General features: G+C 40.4%; 2 protein-coding genes across 2 annotated transcripts in view; both read right to left on the bottom strand.

Annotated features, from left to right (window-relative positions):
• Positions 1–1814: 1814 nt before the first annotated feature.
• On the bottom strand, positions 1815–11655 carry LOC123501828. The gene is made up of 5 exons (XM_045250856.1): positions 11592–11655; positions 9887–9937; positions 4890–4977; positions 3165–3321; positions 1815–2040 (listed from the first exon to the last, which is right to left on the bottom strand). The coding sequence occupies exons 1-5, from the start codon at positions 11653–11655 to the stop codon at positions 1981–1983; spliced, it is 420 nt and encodes a 139-aa protein (XP_045106791.1). The 3' UTR covers positions 1815–1980.
• A 2557-nt stretch (positions 11656–14212) lies between these two features.
• Positions 14213–18157, bottom strand: part of LOC123501827 — a 9075-nt gene continuing 5130 nt past the window's right edge. The window contains exons 3-6 of the mRNA XM_045250855.1: positions 17923–18086; positions 17193–17324; positions 15854–15941; positions 14213–15253 (exon numbers count right to left, since the gene is read on the bottom strand). Coding sequence (XP_045106790.1) covers positions 15165–15253; positions 15854–15941; positions 17193–17324; positions 17923–18086 — 473 coding nt within the window. The 3' untranslated portion in view covers positions 14213–15164. The remainder of the gene's footprint in view (positions 15254–15853; positions 15942–17192; positions 17325–17922; positions 18087–18157) is intronic.

Below are 18157 nucleotides of genomic sequence, written 5' to 3'. Positions count from 1 at the left end.
GAAGACACAAAACTTTTGAAGAAAGTTGGCTCGCACGATGATGGTGGAACTCTACAGCAGGACTTAGATAGACTATGGGAATGGAGGAAAAGATGGGAGATGGAATTCAACATTAACAAATGTAGCATAATGGAATTTGGGAAGAGCAAAAATAGGATAACAAGACAATACAAACTTGGAGAAGAGAAGATTAAGAAGGTGGAAAGTGAAAAGGACCTGGGAGTTCTCATAACAAAGGAAATGTCCCCCAATAAACATATCAATCAAATTGTTGGTGAGACCTACAACTTACTGACAAATATTACCATTGCATTCACATATATTGATGAAGATATGGTGGAAAAGTTATTGGCATCCTTGATCAGACCACGACTGGAGTATGCAGCAGTACTGTGGTCACCTCACACCAGGAAGAATATCACCAAAATTGAAAGGCTACAAACAGCGGCCACCAAACTGGCCCCAACCTTGTCGGCTCTTACGTATGAAAAGAGACTGGACTGACCAACACTGGAGCAGAGAAGAGAAAGAGGCCACCTGTTGACCATCTACAGAATAATGAATAATATGGACCTTCCTGATAGGATGGACCTGCTGAAGAGGGACACAAGGGACACAAGAGGACATGGACTAAAACTCACAAAAGACAACTACAGAAGAGACTTCAAGAAAAACAGCTTCCCCCATAGAGTAATAGATATATGGAACGGACTGGACAGAGAGGTGGTGTGCGCAAAGTCCACCACCACCACTTCAACACAAAATGAGACACTGTGAGATACACAGACGGGACAACACCACCATAGGCTCCCCTCCCGTAAAATACAACTAGGTAAACACACACACACACACCAATTTGGGAAATAATTACAAGTTCACTAAATGAAGTGAAAGTTCCACTAGAATGGAAGACAGCCAAGGTAATACCGATATTTAAAGGAAGAAAGGCAACTGAACCACTAAACTACAGACCAGCGTCACTTACAAGCATTTTGGGGAAGTTGTGTCAAATAATTATCAAAGAAAATGGGTTAAACATCTGGAAGAAGAAAAAGTCATATAGAACAGACAATTTGGGTTCAGGACAGGACGGTCATGTGTATCAAACTTATTAAGCTTCTACTCCAGAGTTACAGAAGGACTGGAAAGCAGAGACGGATGGTGGACACAGTATACCTGGAAATGAAAAAGCCTTTTGATAAAGTCCCTCATGAAAGATTACTTTAGAAACTAGAGAACATAGGAGGATTGCAAGGAACCTTATCAGAATGGATAAGGGATTATTTGAAGGACAGGGAAATGAGAACTGTGATCAGAGATACATACTCAACTTGGGGTAAAGTAACTAGCGGAGTGCCACAAGGGTCAGTGTTAGCCCATATTATGTTCCAGATTTATGTAAACGACATTCACAATGGGGTAAACAGTTATATTAATCTATTTGCTGATGATGCAAAGCTGCTAAGAGTTATCAAAACCAGGGAGGACGTTTTGCTGTTACAGGAAGATATAAACAAGATCTATAAATGGAGCAACAAGTGGAAATTGGAGTTTAATGCCAAGAAATGTCACGTAATGGAACTAAGAAAGAGTAAGAGAAGGCCGGTATGGAACTATCTGATGGATAAGGAACAAATAATGAAGACTAAAGAGGAAAAAGATCTGGGAGTGATTATACAGGAAAATCTGAACCCAAAAAACACACAGGCAAGATATTTGGATTATCATGTAAAATGTTGACAAATATAAGAATGACATTTCAATTCATGGACAAAGATATGATGAAAAGAAATCATCACAAGCATGATACACCCAAGGCTGGAATATGCAGCTGTGGTGTGGTCTCCACGAGTTCTGAAAAGGATATAAGAAGATCAGAACAGATACAGAAGATTGCTAAAAAGATGGTGCCAGAACTAAAGGACCTAATATACAAAGAATGTCCGAGGCTGTCCCAGTGTGTCCCATCCCAAGCATGAACTACAGGTTGTCTGTGATGGTGTGCTGGACCCCCCACACCTCCACCGCCTCCCTCATGGCCTGCAGGAGAGAGAGAGAGAGAGAGAGAGCGAATGGTTTGGGGATGTCTGGTTAGGATAGCTTTGCTGAGCTTGGAAAGGAGGCTTAAATTGTCAAAAAAATTAGAAAAACCTAACGAAATGTAAGAAAAACGAAGGGAAACATTAAAAAAACACCAAAACACAGGAAAAATGAATGAAAAACATATAAAACATAAAAAAAACATTAAAACACACGAATAATGAAAAAAAAAAAAAACACATTCAAAACTTCAAAACAGAAGGTTCAAATCTGTGGGAGAGAGAGAAGGAGTGGTTATGGGCTGTTAGATTAGGTTAGCTTGAAAACGAGCGTATTTTGGGAATGTTTTGGTGTGTTTTGGGGTGTTCTGAGTGTTCTGTGGCGTTTATGTTGTGTTCAGTGTGTGCTTTGGTGTGTTTTGGGGTGTTTTGAGGTCTTTTGAGGTGTTTTTGGTGTGCTTAGAGTGTGCTTTGGTGTGTTTCAACATGCAGATGAGACACACATCTAAATATCACCCAAACACATTCAAACACCATCAAACACACCCTAAACACACCCAAAGCACACTCAAAACACTCCTAAACACCCAAAACACACATCCAAATATCCCCAAACCACCCAAAACACTCAAGCACCACAAAACACACCCAAACCCCACAAAAACACACTCTTTCACCCCAAACGCATCAGAAACACAGCCAAACCCCTCCAGTTTTTAATGATCTATTGACAGAGTAACATGATATTTATCAAATCAAAAGCAGAAACACTCTTAAGAACAAACTTCCTCCTAACTGTGGACTTTGAAAACCAGTGGTCGCCTAAGTTGTATTTCTAAAAGACACTTGTTTCAACACTACTATTTCAATCACCCGCAAAAACCAACCCCAAAAATGTGTGTGCCCTGCGCTTTACAAATCAGAATCACACGGGTTTTGAAGGGAGGTTTGATGGCTGTTTTGACAGATTACATTGATATCTACCTTATCAAAAGCCACATGTGGGCGTTGAAAATTGTGGCAACATAACCTACATTTTAAAAAGACTCTAATTTCAGTCACACGGGTTTTTAACACACCTCAAAACACACCCAAATGCATCCAGACACACCCAAACACACTCACAAGCAACTCTTCCTTATGTGTGAGTCTGTAATATACTTTGTCCTTGATCTGGGACAAGGTGGTGATGGCGGTGGACAAAACGGGTATGGTGTTTTTCAAGGCCGGTTTAATCTCTGTCCTTGACTTCAAATAAATCGGCGTGTCGTTTTCTGCGGACCTGCAAATGTTTGGTTAGGTTAGATTAGGTTTGTTAAAAATAAATCAATAAATAAATAAAATGACAGGTTAGGTTAGACTGAGAGAAGAATATGACATTCAAACAACAAGATCGCATAGTAAAAAGCTGAGGAAGGGAAGATGCCTGAGAGATGTTAAAAAATTGAGTTTCCCGCAAAGATGTGTTGAGACGTGGAACAGTTTGGGTGAAGAAGTGGTGTCACCAACGAGTGTGCAGAGTTTGAAAGAAAAATTGGATAAGTGTAGATATGGAGACGGGGCCACACCAGCGTAAAGCCCAGGCCCCGGAAAACTACAACTAGCTAAATACACAAACACATAAACACACACACACACCAATTTGGGAAATAATTACAAGTTCACTAAATGAAGGGAAAGTTCCACTAGAATGGAAGAGAGCTAATGTAATACTGATATTTAAAAGAGGAAAGGCAACTGAACCACTAACCTACAGACCAGCGTCACTTAGAAGTGTTTTGGGGAAGTTGTGAGAAATGATTATCAAAGAAAAATGGGTTAAACATCTGGAAGAAGAACAAGTCATATTGAAAAGACAATTTGGGTTCAGGACACGGAAGTCATGTGTATCAAACTTATCAAGCTTCTACTCCAGAGTTACAGAAGGACTGGAAAGCAGAGACGGATGGTGGACACAGTATACCTGGACATGAAAAAGCCTTTTGATAAAGTCCCGCATGGAAGACTACTTTGGAAACTAGAGAACATAGGAGGACTGTGAGGAACCTTGCTCCAATGGACAAGAGATTATTTGAAGGATAGGAAATGAGAACTGTGATCAGAGATACATACTCATCTTGGGGTTAAGTAACCAGCAGAGTGCCACAAGGGTCAGTGTTAGCCCCCATTATGTTTCAGATTTATGTAAACAACATTCACATTATGATAATCAATTATATTAATATGTTTGGTGATGATGCAAAGCTGCTAAGAGTTATCAAAACCAGGGAGGACTGTTTGCTGTTACAGAAAGATATAAACAAGATCTAGGAGTGGAGCAACAAGTGGAAATTGGAGTTTAATGTCAACAAATGTCATGTAATGGAACTAGGAAAGAGTAAGAGAAGACCGGTATGGAACTATTTGATGGGAGAGAAAAAATAATGAAAACTAAAGAGGAAAAAGATCTGGAAGTGATTATACAGGAAAATCTGAACCCCTTAAAACACATAATTAAGATATTTGGATTATCATATCAATACAACAAGGTAAATACTTCAAAGACAACCAATAGCTTACAATATCCTCAAAATTTCAAGTCATAAATTCTATAACTTTGTTTTGAAATCAGTTTTTCAGATCTGGATCACAGCATGCCCTTAAATTGTTGAAAAAGTAAGAGAAAACAAGAAAAATATTAGAAACACATTGAAAAACATGAATGGAACTGCAGAAGAGAGGGAGGGAATAGTACTGGGGTTGTTGCACTAGGTTAGGCTGGGATGGGCGGGGAATTATTGAAAAAAATATCATGTCATAGTTTTTTCTCTCTTTCTCTCTCTCTCTGGCAGCTTGGCAGTGCTTGGTGACCTCGGGGTTGGACACACAGCTGTGACCTTTCTTCCACTTGTGACCTCGCCCGCTGGTCTTCCGCAACCCCCGCCTGGCCATCCTGTACCTGTGGGGGAGGGATGTCATTAGTTGGGGGCAAGACAGGGAGGGGGAGAGAGGGGTCAAGTAATAGATTAAGGTGAAATACTATTAAAATTTTTACACACTTACTTGGGGGAGAGATTGTGGGTGGCAGAGGGGGAGGGGGGCAGTTATTGGAGGAGAGATGGGGGGAAGGGGGGGCAGAGGGTCACACAGTTTATTTATATTTAACGCAACAAACACACACACACACACACACACACACACACACACACACACACACACACACACACACACACACACACACACACACACACACACACACACACACACGATTCGATTCCCCGGCCGGGTGGAGATATTTGGGTGTGTCTCCTTTCACGTGTAGCCCCTGTTCACCTAGCAGTGAGTAGGTACGGGATGTAAATCGAGGAGTTGTGACCTTGTTGTCCCGGTGTGTGGTGTGTGCCTGGTTTCAGACCTATCCCAAGATCGGAAATAATGAGCTCTGAGCTCGTTCCGTAGGGTAACGTCTGGCTGTCTCGTCAGAGACTGCAGCAGATCAAACAGTGAATTACACACACACACACACACACACACACACACACACACACACACACACACACACACACACACACATAGCTGGTGTTACTGCAGTGTGAACCAACACACCACACACTCAACACATTCTCGCGGAAATTAATAATAAAAGGCTATTATCAATTTCCGATAGGCCTACAACTAACCTAACCTATTATTCATTTCTGATAGGCCTATATCTAACCTAACCTATTTTTCAAGGATACTTTACAGAGTTTGGAAAGTGTATTATCTGGAAAAAGAAAGGTGATACTAGTAGGAGATTTTAATTGTAAGGAGGTGGATTGGGAAAATCTAGTAAGTGGTGTTGGAGAGGAAGCATGGGGAGAGAGATTTCTTAATCTAATGATGGAAAATATGATGGAACAGAGGGTGAAGGAAAATACTAGATATAGAGGAGATGATGAACCGGCTAGATTGGATTTGGTGTTAACAAGAGAAGTGTACCTATGTGGAGATATACAATACAAGTGTCCTTTGGGAAAGAGTGATCATGTGGTTATGGAAATGCAGATAGCAACAATACAGCGAAGGAAGGACGAGACATACAGGAGTGGTAGATTGAATTATAGAAAGATGGACACAGAAAGTTTGAAAAATTATTTCAGAAAATAAGATTGGGAGGAGATGTTACAAATCAGAGAAGTGCAAAAGAAATATGAGATTTTTATGAAATATTATAAAGAAGGAGTTATGAAATTTGTACCAAAGTATAAACCGAGAGAGGAAGGAAGAAAGGATTGGTTTAATGCAACTTGTGTTAAGGCTAAGGAAAAGAGAGATGTGGCTTGGAAAAGATGGAAAAAGAGCAGGAATATACTAAATAAGGAGAATTATAGAGTGACGAGAAATGAGTATGTGAGGGTAAGGAGGGAGGAAGAAAGAAAATTTGAAAAAGATATTGTAGACAAGAGTAAGGAACATCCAAAATTGTTTTACAGGTTCATAAATGGTAAACTTAAAAAGAGAGAGTCCATTGAAAGATTAAAAGGAGAGCAAGGGACAGTAGATGACCCTAAGAATATAGCAGAATTGCTAAATAATAGGTTTCAGCAAGTATTTACTGAAGAAACAATGTTTGTAAAGCCTCAGAATGTACAAGGAAATGTGCATATGGATGACATTAAGATACCTAAAAAGGAGTTATATAAAATGTTGGAGGAACTTAATGATGATAAAGCGATGGGACCAGATGAAGTTTCAGGAAAATTATTGAAGGAGTGTAGAGAAGAATTGATTGATCCATTATATGATATTATAAGGTGTTCCTTAGAAACAGGGAAGTACCAGTAGAGTGGAAGAGAGCTGAAGTGGTACCCATTTATAAGGGAGGCAGTAAGGAAGAACCTCTTAACTATAGACCTGTCTCTCTAACAAGTGTGGTTGGTAAGATTTGTGAGAGGGTGATAAAGAAATATTGGATACGGTTCCTGGAGGATCATAAGTTATTATCGGATCATCAATTTGGCTTCAGGAAAGGGAGGTCATGTGCAACAAATCTACTGAGCTTTTATTCAAGAGTGGTTGACAAAATACAAGAGAGAGAGGGATGGATGGACTGTGTATATTTGGATTTAAAAAAAGCTTTTGACAAGGTACCACACATGAGACAGTTATGGAAATTAGAGATTTATGGAGGACTGAAAGGAAAAGTGTTAAAGTGGATGGAAAACTACTTGAGATGGAGGGAGATGAGAACGGTAATAAGGGATGCAAAATCGGACTGGTTGGTGGTGGAGAGTGGAGTCCCACAAGGCTCAGTGCTGGCACCAATACTTTTCCTTGTATATATTAATGACACAGCTATATTAATTTGTTTGCGGATGATGCGAAGTTGTGTAGGTGTGTGAAGAGTGAAGAAGATTGTGAAATTTTACAGGCAGATCTGGATAGGATTTGGGAGTGGAGCAAGAGGTGGCAAATGGAATTTAATCTGAGCAAAAGTCATGTGATGGAGATGGGGAAGAGTGGAAGACGGCCAAGAGGGTCATATAAGATGGGTGAAGAAGTAGTGTTGTAAAAAGGTGGAAAAGGAAAAGGATTTGGGAGTGATAATACAAGACCATGGGCAGTTTGAGGCTCATATTGATAAGATGTTTGGAGAAACGTATAATTTGATCAAAAATATTGGATTAGCCTTCCATTATATGGATAAAGATATGATGAAGAAATTAATTAGTACGGTAATTAGACCAAGATTGGAATATGCTGGAGTGGTTTGGTCCCCTTATAAAAAGAAGCATATAAGGAAGTTGGAGAGATTGCAGAGAATGGCAACAAAAATGGTTCCGGAATTGGCAGAAATGACCTATGAGGAGAGATTAAAAGAAATTAATTTGCTTACTTCGGAACAAAGAGGAGATTTAATACAGGTTTATAAACTGTTGAACGGACTGGATGAAGTGGATAATGAGCAAATGATGTTGAGAGAGGAAAACTGAAATAGAACTACAAGATTGCATAGTAAAAAGATAGCCAAGGGAATATGCTTGAAGGATGTGAAGAAATATAGTTTCCCACAAAGATGTGTGGAGGTGTGGAATGGTTTGAGAGAGGAGGTGGTGTCAGCAAGGAGTGTGCATAGTTTTAAAGGAAAGTTGGATGTGTGTAGATATGGAGACGGGGCCACACGAGTATGATACCCAGGCCCTGTAAAATTACAACTAGGTGAATACACACACACAGCTGGTGTTAGTGCAGCGTGAACCAACACACCACACACCACACACCACACACTCGACACATTCTCGCGGAAATTAATAATAAAAGGCTATTATCAATTTCCGATAGGCCTACAACTAACCTAACCTATTATTCATTTCTGATAGGCCTATATCTAACCTAACCTATTTTTAATTTCCAATAGGCCTACACCTAACCTAACCTAACAAGAGAGACATTAATTTCCAAACATTTCAAGATCATGCCTTTGGTGTTACTGCAGTATGAACCAACACACCACACACCACTACACATACCACACGCCACTACACACACCACACCACACACCATACACCACTACACACCATACACCACTACACACCACACACCAATACACACATCACACACCATACACCACTACACACACAACACACCAATACACACACCATACACCACACGTGACTACACACCACACCACACACCACTCTACACACTCTCACGGTCCACATCACACATGAAAAATTAATAATAACCTTAAGACAGAATGTAGGTAGGCCTATGAGGTTATATTTGAGGCCCCGCGTGCTATAGTATACCCAAGCGCCATCCTGCTCAAATTTGAGATAATGCTATCACACGGTCAATCAGACCATATACTTTCATGTGGACGAGGTGGATGTGAAGAAATACAAGATAATATACGCGAAAAACCCAATAGAAATTTCTTGGGTTTACGTCTTTAGCACTCGGCACACGTATTTTTATGCAGTGCGGAAGGTAAAGTATACACAAGCGCCATTCCCGTGACAATAGACAAAGCAGCCTGGCTTTTCGCGCATGCTAAAGTATACCCATGCGACATAAGCAGCGTGAATAGTCTCGTCCCCAGCCTCTAGTGCAAGCTATAGTATTACTCCTGCTCGTCCCGAGCTTGAGTTTTGCTTACAAGCTTGCCATGCAGCACTTGTTGTTCTTAACATATTTATAACATTCAGAAAATAAATTATAAAAAAATATTTTATGGCAATAGCTTAACAAAATCATTATCAAACACTCTATTGACACTCACCATCATTGTACAACATAAAAGAACACGCTAACCTCTGCCAGGTGTAATGGTTCTTGCATAAAATAAAAACTTTTTTGCCAATTCCTCGTCTTTTTTGGTTAATGATGGGGGGAGGGGGAGTGCATCTTAACAAAAAGTTGATGGAGCAAAGTAGAGATGATAGGCTTTAGGATGATGCAAACCCCATTGCCCTAGGTGTAATACTCTTCATGATATCGATCTTTAAAGAAAAAAAAAAAACTTGAAACTCGATTTCTGAGACTTTAAAAATGGTGGATGGGTATACTACAGTACGCGCGGCCTCATTTATACTCATAGGCCTAACAGTGGATAGATTAGGTCACAGTAGGGTCAGGTAAGGTCACAATAGGCAACAATTAAACATAACAAAAAAAACACCAAGAATAAGATAAAAATAAATAATAATAATAATAATAATAACCAGACGTCCATCAGACCAGCCCTTGACACGACACACTGCTAGTACACCTGTTTGACACGATACACCCTCACCACCACCCTGCCACGCCCTCACGCTTCCCTACCCCTGCAGTAGTAATAGTAACAGTAATAGTAAGAAAAGTGAGTGAATACTGATACGCACCTTTCACTCTGGCTCTCCACAACACGTGCTGACCTCTTGGCCCGTCTTGCTCTGGGGAGGTTATCGTTATTTTTATTATTTTTTGTAATTTTAAGTAAAGTAGTGTAATAAAATATGTAGATAATTAATGTGAGTTATTTTTCTTTTACTTTTGTTAATATCGGTTCTGTGATTTTTTATTTTATTTATTTGATAGTGCTGATTTCTTGTTCTGTCTTGCTCCGGGGAGGTCATTGTTATTTATTTATATTTTTCAATCTTAAAAGCTTTGTAGTGTAATAAAATACCTAGATAATTAATAATTGTTATTTTTATATCACTTTTATTAATATTTATTTGGTATTTTTATTTTTTTATATATATTTTCCCAATGGCAAGATTAATTTTAGCTTTCCACTGAAGATGATCTAATAAAAATGGCTGTTCTAAATTAATGGCGGTGTTCTTTGTAGTATTAGTGATTCAATTTCAAGAAGTATTTAGGTTACATATATCTAGATTTAATTGTAGACTTGGAATGAAACTCTGCGCGGGACTTATGGATGGATCAAAAGCGGCGCTCTCACTAACATCGCTAATAAACACCCAGAAAGGCCCAAAAACACCCAAAATCATCCCCAACACACCCCAAACCACTTAAAACACCCAAAACACACTCAAAACACCATGCAACACCTCAAAATGCTCCCAAACACTCAAAACTCACTAAACACAATCAATATACTCCAAAATCGTCCCCAACACACACCCAAACAACTTACAACACCCAAAACACCATGCAACACCTCAAAACACACCCAAAATTCACTAGAAATACCCAGTACACACACCCAACACACACCAAACCACTTACAACATCACAAACACACCCAAAACATCTTGCAATACCTCATAATGCACCCAAACACTCCTAAACTTACTAGAAACACCAAATATACACCAAATCACCCTCACACACACCCAAAACACCCCTAACAAACACCCACACACCTTAAAACACTCAAAACTACCCCAAAATACACTCAAAACACCTTGCAACACATCAAAATGCCGGAAAATACACACAAAACGCACTATATACACCCAGTACACACCGAAATCACTTAAAACATTCAAAACTGCCACAAAGCACACTCAAAACACCATGCAACACCTCAAATTGCCCCCAAAACCCACTCAAAACATGCCAGTACTCAAATACACCTCCACACCACACTCAAGGCACGTCAAATACACACGATATATACCCAAAACACCCTTATAATACACCCAAACACCCTGTAACACACTTAAAACGTCCCAAATCCAACACTATGCATTATAAAGAACGTTAGGATTAAAAGGGACACTCACCTAAATATTACACCTTGGCTCCTTCTCCTATTCCACCTCTATTTCTCGTTTCTTCCTCGTCCTCCTTCTTTGTTTCTCCTTCTTCTTCTTCCTTCTGTTGCTTCCGTCAACGTCTGAGCCTAGAAACACATCAAAACACAAGATATTAGACAAAATATTGGAGAGGGTGGGTGACTTAAGTATTGTGACTTGGCTTCTCCTCCTCTTCCTTCTCTCTTTCTCCTTCCTTCCTTCTTATCCTCCTTTATTTCTCCTTTCTACTTCCTTCTGCTACTACTATCTACACACCTGAACCTAGAAACACACGAAAACACGCAGGAATCACCAGATATTAGGCAAAATATTGACGAACTGCGGGTTTTGAAAAGAGGCGGCAGCCCGGGGCTATGTTCAGTCACCACCTGGGCTGTGGTCATCACAGAGAACGAGAGAGCGGGGGTGGCTCGGCTAAATTACGTAAATCATTTCATTTTAAAAATGACTTTTCGAAAAAACGGAGCCACGGCCGAATGCTTGTTATTTTATGCCGTGATAAATAGTAAAACTAAGTTTAAAAATATCAAAACAACTCCAGCTTAACTAGTTTTCAAAAAATGTCTAAATTAAGTATGCTAAATATAAAATAACATTCAAACTCATAAATCTGCTAAAACGCCCTGCAAAGTCAAGCCATTTTCACTTGGCGAGTGTTTTACCACATTTGAGGGAGTGTGAGGTATCTTTCAAGGCATTCCACAGCGAGTTACACCGAGAACCACAAACGTCACCAAATAAAATAAAGAAAAATAAGACGTTTTTTCAACACCACCAAACACCATTTCAAAGTCCATATATTTCACTCAATAGATTGATTTCACGCTTAAAACAGGACAGCCGATCCTTTGATACCACAAAGGCCCACTTATACCTTCAAATAAGAAACCTCAAAATTCCAGAGGAAAATTTTCACCGTTGAAAAGCCTTTAACACACGCCATAAAACACCACTAAACGCCACATATTTACCCAACACAGGCGCGCAACACACTTCAAACACAACGAAACATTTATACAAACCATAAAAACACACCATGGAAGCGTAATATTACTCTCACGAAATATTAGAAAAAAGTATTGGACCGAGCAGGCTGCCAAGGGGGGAGTATGGCGGGGGACCGGAGGGGTAGGTAACATCCGGGGACCTGGAGGCTGGAACAGCGACGGCGCGGGGTCCATATGTTGCCTTTAAAATCTCACCACAACAAAATGAAGCTATGTCGGGAAGAAATGACCATGGGAGATGAAATAGTAGACTGGTGGGTGCACTCTGGCACATGTATGGCTCACTGTATGTGAGTGAAGGACGCAAATAACAACGGCGAATATACACAACTTGCCTCTATGACCGCTTGTTTACCTAATCACCTTTACAAATCTGGGTACAGTTCGAGGTATTTTCACTCCCGTAGGTAAATGGAGGCCCAAGATAAGCGAATGACCTTAAACACACCTTGAGTAAGTGAAGGAGGGGTGTGGTGAAGGCTGCAGGTCAGGGTGGCTTGCCTTGCACTGCTGGTTCAATCTTGTCTTGCCGCTTGTGCTGCTAAAAACTGCCTGGGAATATGGTAACACTTCACTTCATTGTGTGTGTGTGTGTGTTTTTAGCTTGGTTCTGTGTGTGTGTTTGAGTGTGTTTTGAGTATCTATGGCTGTGCGTGAATGCGTCTGGGTGTGTAGATATACTGAGCAGTAAACACCAAGACACCACCACCACCACCACTGTATGTGCGTGAAGGTTGTGCTGTCTGTACGGCACACAACTGTCAATGACAACTCCCCATTACTACAACTATTATTAATGGGACATAATGGTTATTCTCGCTTCAGGTATCGTGGCCTTTTAAGCTGAAAGGTGCCATTTTGTACATGACACAGGGCAGCTCCACCACCACCAGGACATCCACCAGCTTGGGACACCGGTACATCCTGCGTGGACCAAGAATAAGAGATATTAGGGAAAATGTGGGAGGTTTGGCCGGGTTGTGGTGGTGGTGTCCGCGTGCCACTACAGGCTACCCAACGCCAGCTCCTTTAGCCATGTTCGAAAGCCAAAAGTGTGAGATATATAAATGTTTTTATTAATGCAAGTAATATTTTGTTGAATCCACCGCGTAACTGGTTCTAATGTAACAAAACACGCACATGACGATACAGAGAAGCGGTGAAAGATTGTGACGTGGCCAGGTTTTATAATTAGAACCTGCACTGATGATTTGTGAGTGCCATTTTGGAATCTCTCTAGTTGTACGAGAGAATACACACACACACACACACACACACACACACACCCTTATTTATAACAATGTTTTAATTCTACCTAATTAAAAAGTAATTGAACGAAAGAGAAAATATGTGTGTGTGTGTGTGTGTGTGTGTGTGTGTGTGTGTGTGTGTGAACGTCCATTTAATCGTGTTTTGTGACTTCTAAGCCATCGATTGTCTATTTGCCTGACGCTACGGCTTAATAAATTAATCAAATCAATTCAATCTCTCTCTCTCTCTCTTCAATGCACTCATTACAAACATTATATAGTTTTTCTAATTAAACGCTTCACTCTTCACTAAATTGCTTCAGAATCACAAACATCAAACTATTTTCTTTTTCCTGAACCTCCAATTAAGTGGTGTCAGTGTTGCCAATGAGTTATCTAAGCAGTATGCAGTTCAACTAACACACAGCGTCTACACACAACACACGTGAAGGGTTAGTAGTGTTTGGTTTATGTATTCCAGTGACAGTTCAACACACTATTCCTTCAACATCAATGAAAACAACAACAACAATAAAAAAATTAAAAAAAACAGCAACAGCCAAACTGATTACTACCAATACTTGTCTTCTTCATTCTTTTTTTTTTTCTTTTTTCAGTAGCAAATAACTGGCCGAGAAAAAGTAGATAAAAAAAAAAAAAAAAAAAAAAAAAAAAGGCCCACATGAGGCACCAACTCCATGAAAAAAAGAAAAAAAAAAAAAAAACCATTGGAAAAAAAAAAGAAACAGAGAACCACTAAGGCACCACTCCACGAAAAAAAACATTGCCCCGAGTGAGGAAGCCCAACCTACACTCGGACCGTGGACAAGATTGGAACCCGTGCGCTTGGAGACCCCTCGGACCCCAAAGCACGCATGGTTCCACTGTACCACGGCGGCCCCCATTATGTTGAGAACCCGGCTTTTTATATCCGCGACCTTTGAAAACAGTCATGGTGTAAGAACAAAACCTCGTATTCTCAAACACTTTTATGCTTCACCTCCACTATTCAAAAGGCTTTATTGAAATTTACAAGGGAGATGGGAGGAACTAGCTGTAAGAGGGAGAGGAGGTGGCTGTGGAGGTACTGGGTGTCTGTATAGAGGCCTCTTGTACGTAACTAATGCTTTACTCATTGTCTTTTCCCTTCGCTTGGTCAAAAGAGGGGAGGAACTAGCTGTAATAGGGAGAGGAGGGAGCTGAGGAGGTACTGGGTGTGTGTATAGAGGCCTCTTGTACGTAACTGATTCTTTACTCATTGTCTTTTCCCTTCTCTTGGTTAGAGGAGGGGAAAAACTAATTATAAGGGGGCAGAGGAAGTACTGGGCATCTGTGAGGGGCTGAGAAGAGACTGGGGGTACTGGGTGTCTGGTGGGCTGAGTGTGGGGCTGGGGAATGCTACGGGGTCTGTAATGGGAAGGATAGATTGACAGAAAACGGTACTTGGGTGTCTGGAGGCGACTGTTGTGATGTTTCGTACTCTTTAGAAGACTTCCAAGGTTATATATGCAAAAGTTGATGGTGAGAGTCCTTCTGCTTTACTATCCTACCTTTCTACTAACCAAAAGCTCCCTAACCAAGTGCACTCTGACTGGAAGGGCTACTGGGGTGTCTGGAGGCGACTATTGTGATGGTTTAGACGGTTCCGAAGACTTCAAAGTTACACATGCAGAAATAGCTCATTTCACTCTGCTGCAGCGTGACGTACCGCCCCCGTGCCGTCACTGCGAGAGAGAGAGAGAGAGAGAGAGAGAGAGAGAGAGAGAGAGAGAGAGAGAGAGAGAGAGAGAGAGAGAGAGAGAGAGAGAGAGAGAGAGAGAACATTAGATAAAGTCAGAATATATGTCTTATCTATAGCAAGTGTAGTTTACTGTGCTGCTACTACTACTACTACTTCTACTACTACTACTACTACTACTACTAAACTATGGAAGGGAGGGCACGCTGCAGAAATAGAAGAATTAGGAAGGACAACAAATACACAAACGAAAGAAAGAAGCACACAAAAATTAAGAGATGAGAAATAGGAAAGAGGAGGAGGAGGAGGAGGAGGAGGAGGAGGAGGAGGAGGAGGAGGAGGAAGCAGAGAATTGGAAAAAAAAAAGGAAAAGGAAAAAATAGACAATACAATCAAAACAAAAAGAAAAAAAAAAAAGAAAAACAAACACAATAAACATGATAAAGCAAAATAGATAACAAATGGAGGAGGAAGAGGAAGAAGAAAGAGAATAAAAAAAAGAAATAAATAAATAAAAAAAAAGACAAAATAGACGAAATAATTAAAACACAGAAAGAACAAATCGACACATCAAAATATAACTCACCGAAATATTTGACCACTTCTCTCTCCGTTCTGGCAACACTGGGAGACTGCGCCACCATGGGATCATTCGTGTTGCCTTCGTCCCCAACCTGGCGCAACGGTTCACCCTATTTACTACCCCACTCACACAACACTGCTCTAAAACACGTCTTAACCCCCTCAGTACCACGACGTGTTTCCATATTCATTCTGGTGACTATTTGCTGATTTGATACAGCTTCACAAATTTATGTTGGGATTAAAATAGTGAAGACTGTGGCCATTTCTCCTCTGATCTCCATGCACCCTTCCTAATGTCATCAAAATGGTCTAATCGTATAAAATTCTCAAGGTAAAAATACGTCCCAGTACTGAAGGGGTTAATCTTCTGACCGCCATAGACCCTTCCTGGTGTCAATAAAATGATCTAATAGTACACAAGTCTCAAGGTAAAGATGTGTTACAGTATTGAAGGGGTTAATAGTTATACAAAGGTAACGGGGACTGGCTATGAAGTGGGTCTTTTATTTCTAACTTTTTCTATTCTCCTTCGTCAGTTTTTGCAATGGTTAAGCCTCTTTACTACCTCATTAACACAACACAGCTCTTCTCATTCACCTCTAATATTCATGCAAAGCTGACGAGAGCTGCCTTTTTCTTAACTTTCTATTCTCCTTTGTCAGTTTTTGCAATGGTTGAGCCTCTTTACTATCTTACTAACACATCACTTCTCAAATTTTGATACAAAGGGCACGGAGCTGGCTTTTTACTCTATTCTCCTTTGTCAGTTTTTGCAATGGTTGAGCCTCTTTACTACCTTACTAACACATCACTTTTCAAATATTGATATAAAGGGGAACGGGAACTGGGTATCAAGTGGGTCTTTTCATTGCCCTTGATGAGTTTCTCCATCTTACATAAAAAGAGCTCGTGTACAGAGTTAATTAGCAGCTGCTGTGGTGAGGAAAAACCCTGGCGGAGATAACTCGAAACTAACTTCTTATTAAAACTTTATGTAGTCGAGTTTACGGTACTCTTTTTGAAACATTACTACAATTTCTCATTAATCTATCATTTTCTTCATTTTTTTCCCTCCTCATTATTGTCAGTGTTACTATTCTAACTCTTTTGGCTAACTCTCTAAGGCAACTGACATCTAATCGGGGTATTTTTTGCTTGATATTTATGCTTCCCTTATCCAACTTTGCCTTAGATATATAAAAAAACAAACATTTTCATTTCTACTATCACTATCTTATTACTATCCCTATTATCTTTATATACAGTAAGACTTTTCAACGGCACACCACCACCAGCACACTCACAAAGACACTGACGGTTTTGTAGTAGGTTTCCCTTACTTCTTGAGAAAGCGTCACCTGGATGAGGGAGAGGTCGTAAGGCTGCCCAAGGTCCACCGTCACCCACTCGTTCGCCGCAGACACCGTGCAGGGACAGTAACTGAATGATGGCCAGTCGTACGGTGCCTGTGTCTGTATGGAAGAAGAAGAAGAAGAAGAAGAAGAAGAAGAAGAAGAAGAAGAAGAAGAAGAAGAAGAAGAAGAAGAAGAAGAAGAAGAAGAAGAAGAAGAAGAAGGAGGAGGAGGAGGAGGAGGAAAAGTCGAAAGAAAAATCGAGAGAGAGAGAGAGAGAGAGAGAGAGAGAGAGAGAGAGAGAGAGAGAGAGAGAGAGAGAGAGAGAGAGAGAGAGAGAAGAGGAAGAGGAGGAGGAGATAAGAAGGGATTGTGTTTTCATTTTCATTTCCGAGGGTTGCTGGTCAGAAGCAATATAGAGTGAAAAATACATGTCCACTAAACGTCGCTCACACCCACTGCTAAAACAACAACAACAACAACAACAAAAATATGAATGAATAGATGAAGTGAACTATAAAGAATAAGCAAAGTGAATATTATTAATACTAAAATGCATAGAGAGACTTCGTGCATTGCAGTCACACAAACATACGTACACTCTCTCTCTCTCTCTCTCTCTCTCCTGTAAAGTCATAGCTCACACACACACACACACACACACACACACACACACACACACACACACACACACACACACACACACAGAGACACTCACCAGCACATCAAACATGACATTATGATCGGTCACGCTGGAGGAGGCTGTCACGGGCTTCAAAAGACTTCGCTTCATTTCCAGCCTCCTGTACTCTGTCCCCTCACCGCCACCCTGGTCCTCGCACCTCGCTAGCCCGGAGCTCGTGAACCCCTGACACTGACCCTCTGGAAAATAGATAAATAAGCAGATAAATAAGTATAAATAAATGAATAAATAAATAAAGAAAAAAATAATA

This window comes from Portunus trituberculatus, chromosome 10 (assembly GCF_017591435.1).
Source record: "Portunus trituberculatus isolate SZX2019 chromosome 10, ASM1759143v1, whole genome shotgun sequence".
Lineage (NCBI taxonomy): Eukaryota > Metazoa > Arthropoda > Malacostraca > Decapoda > Portunidae > Portunus > Portunus trituberculatus.
The sequence above is the reverse complement of the archived record's forward strand: the minus strand, read 5'-3'. Positions and strand labels throughout refer to the sequence as shown.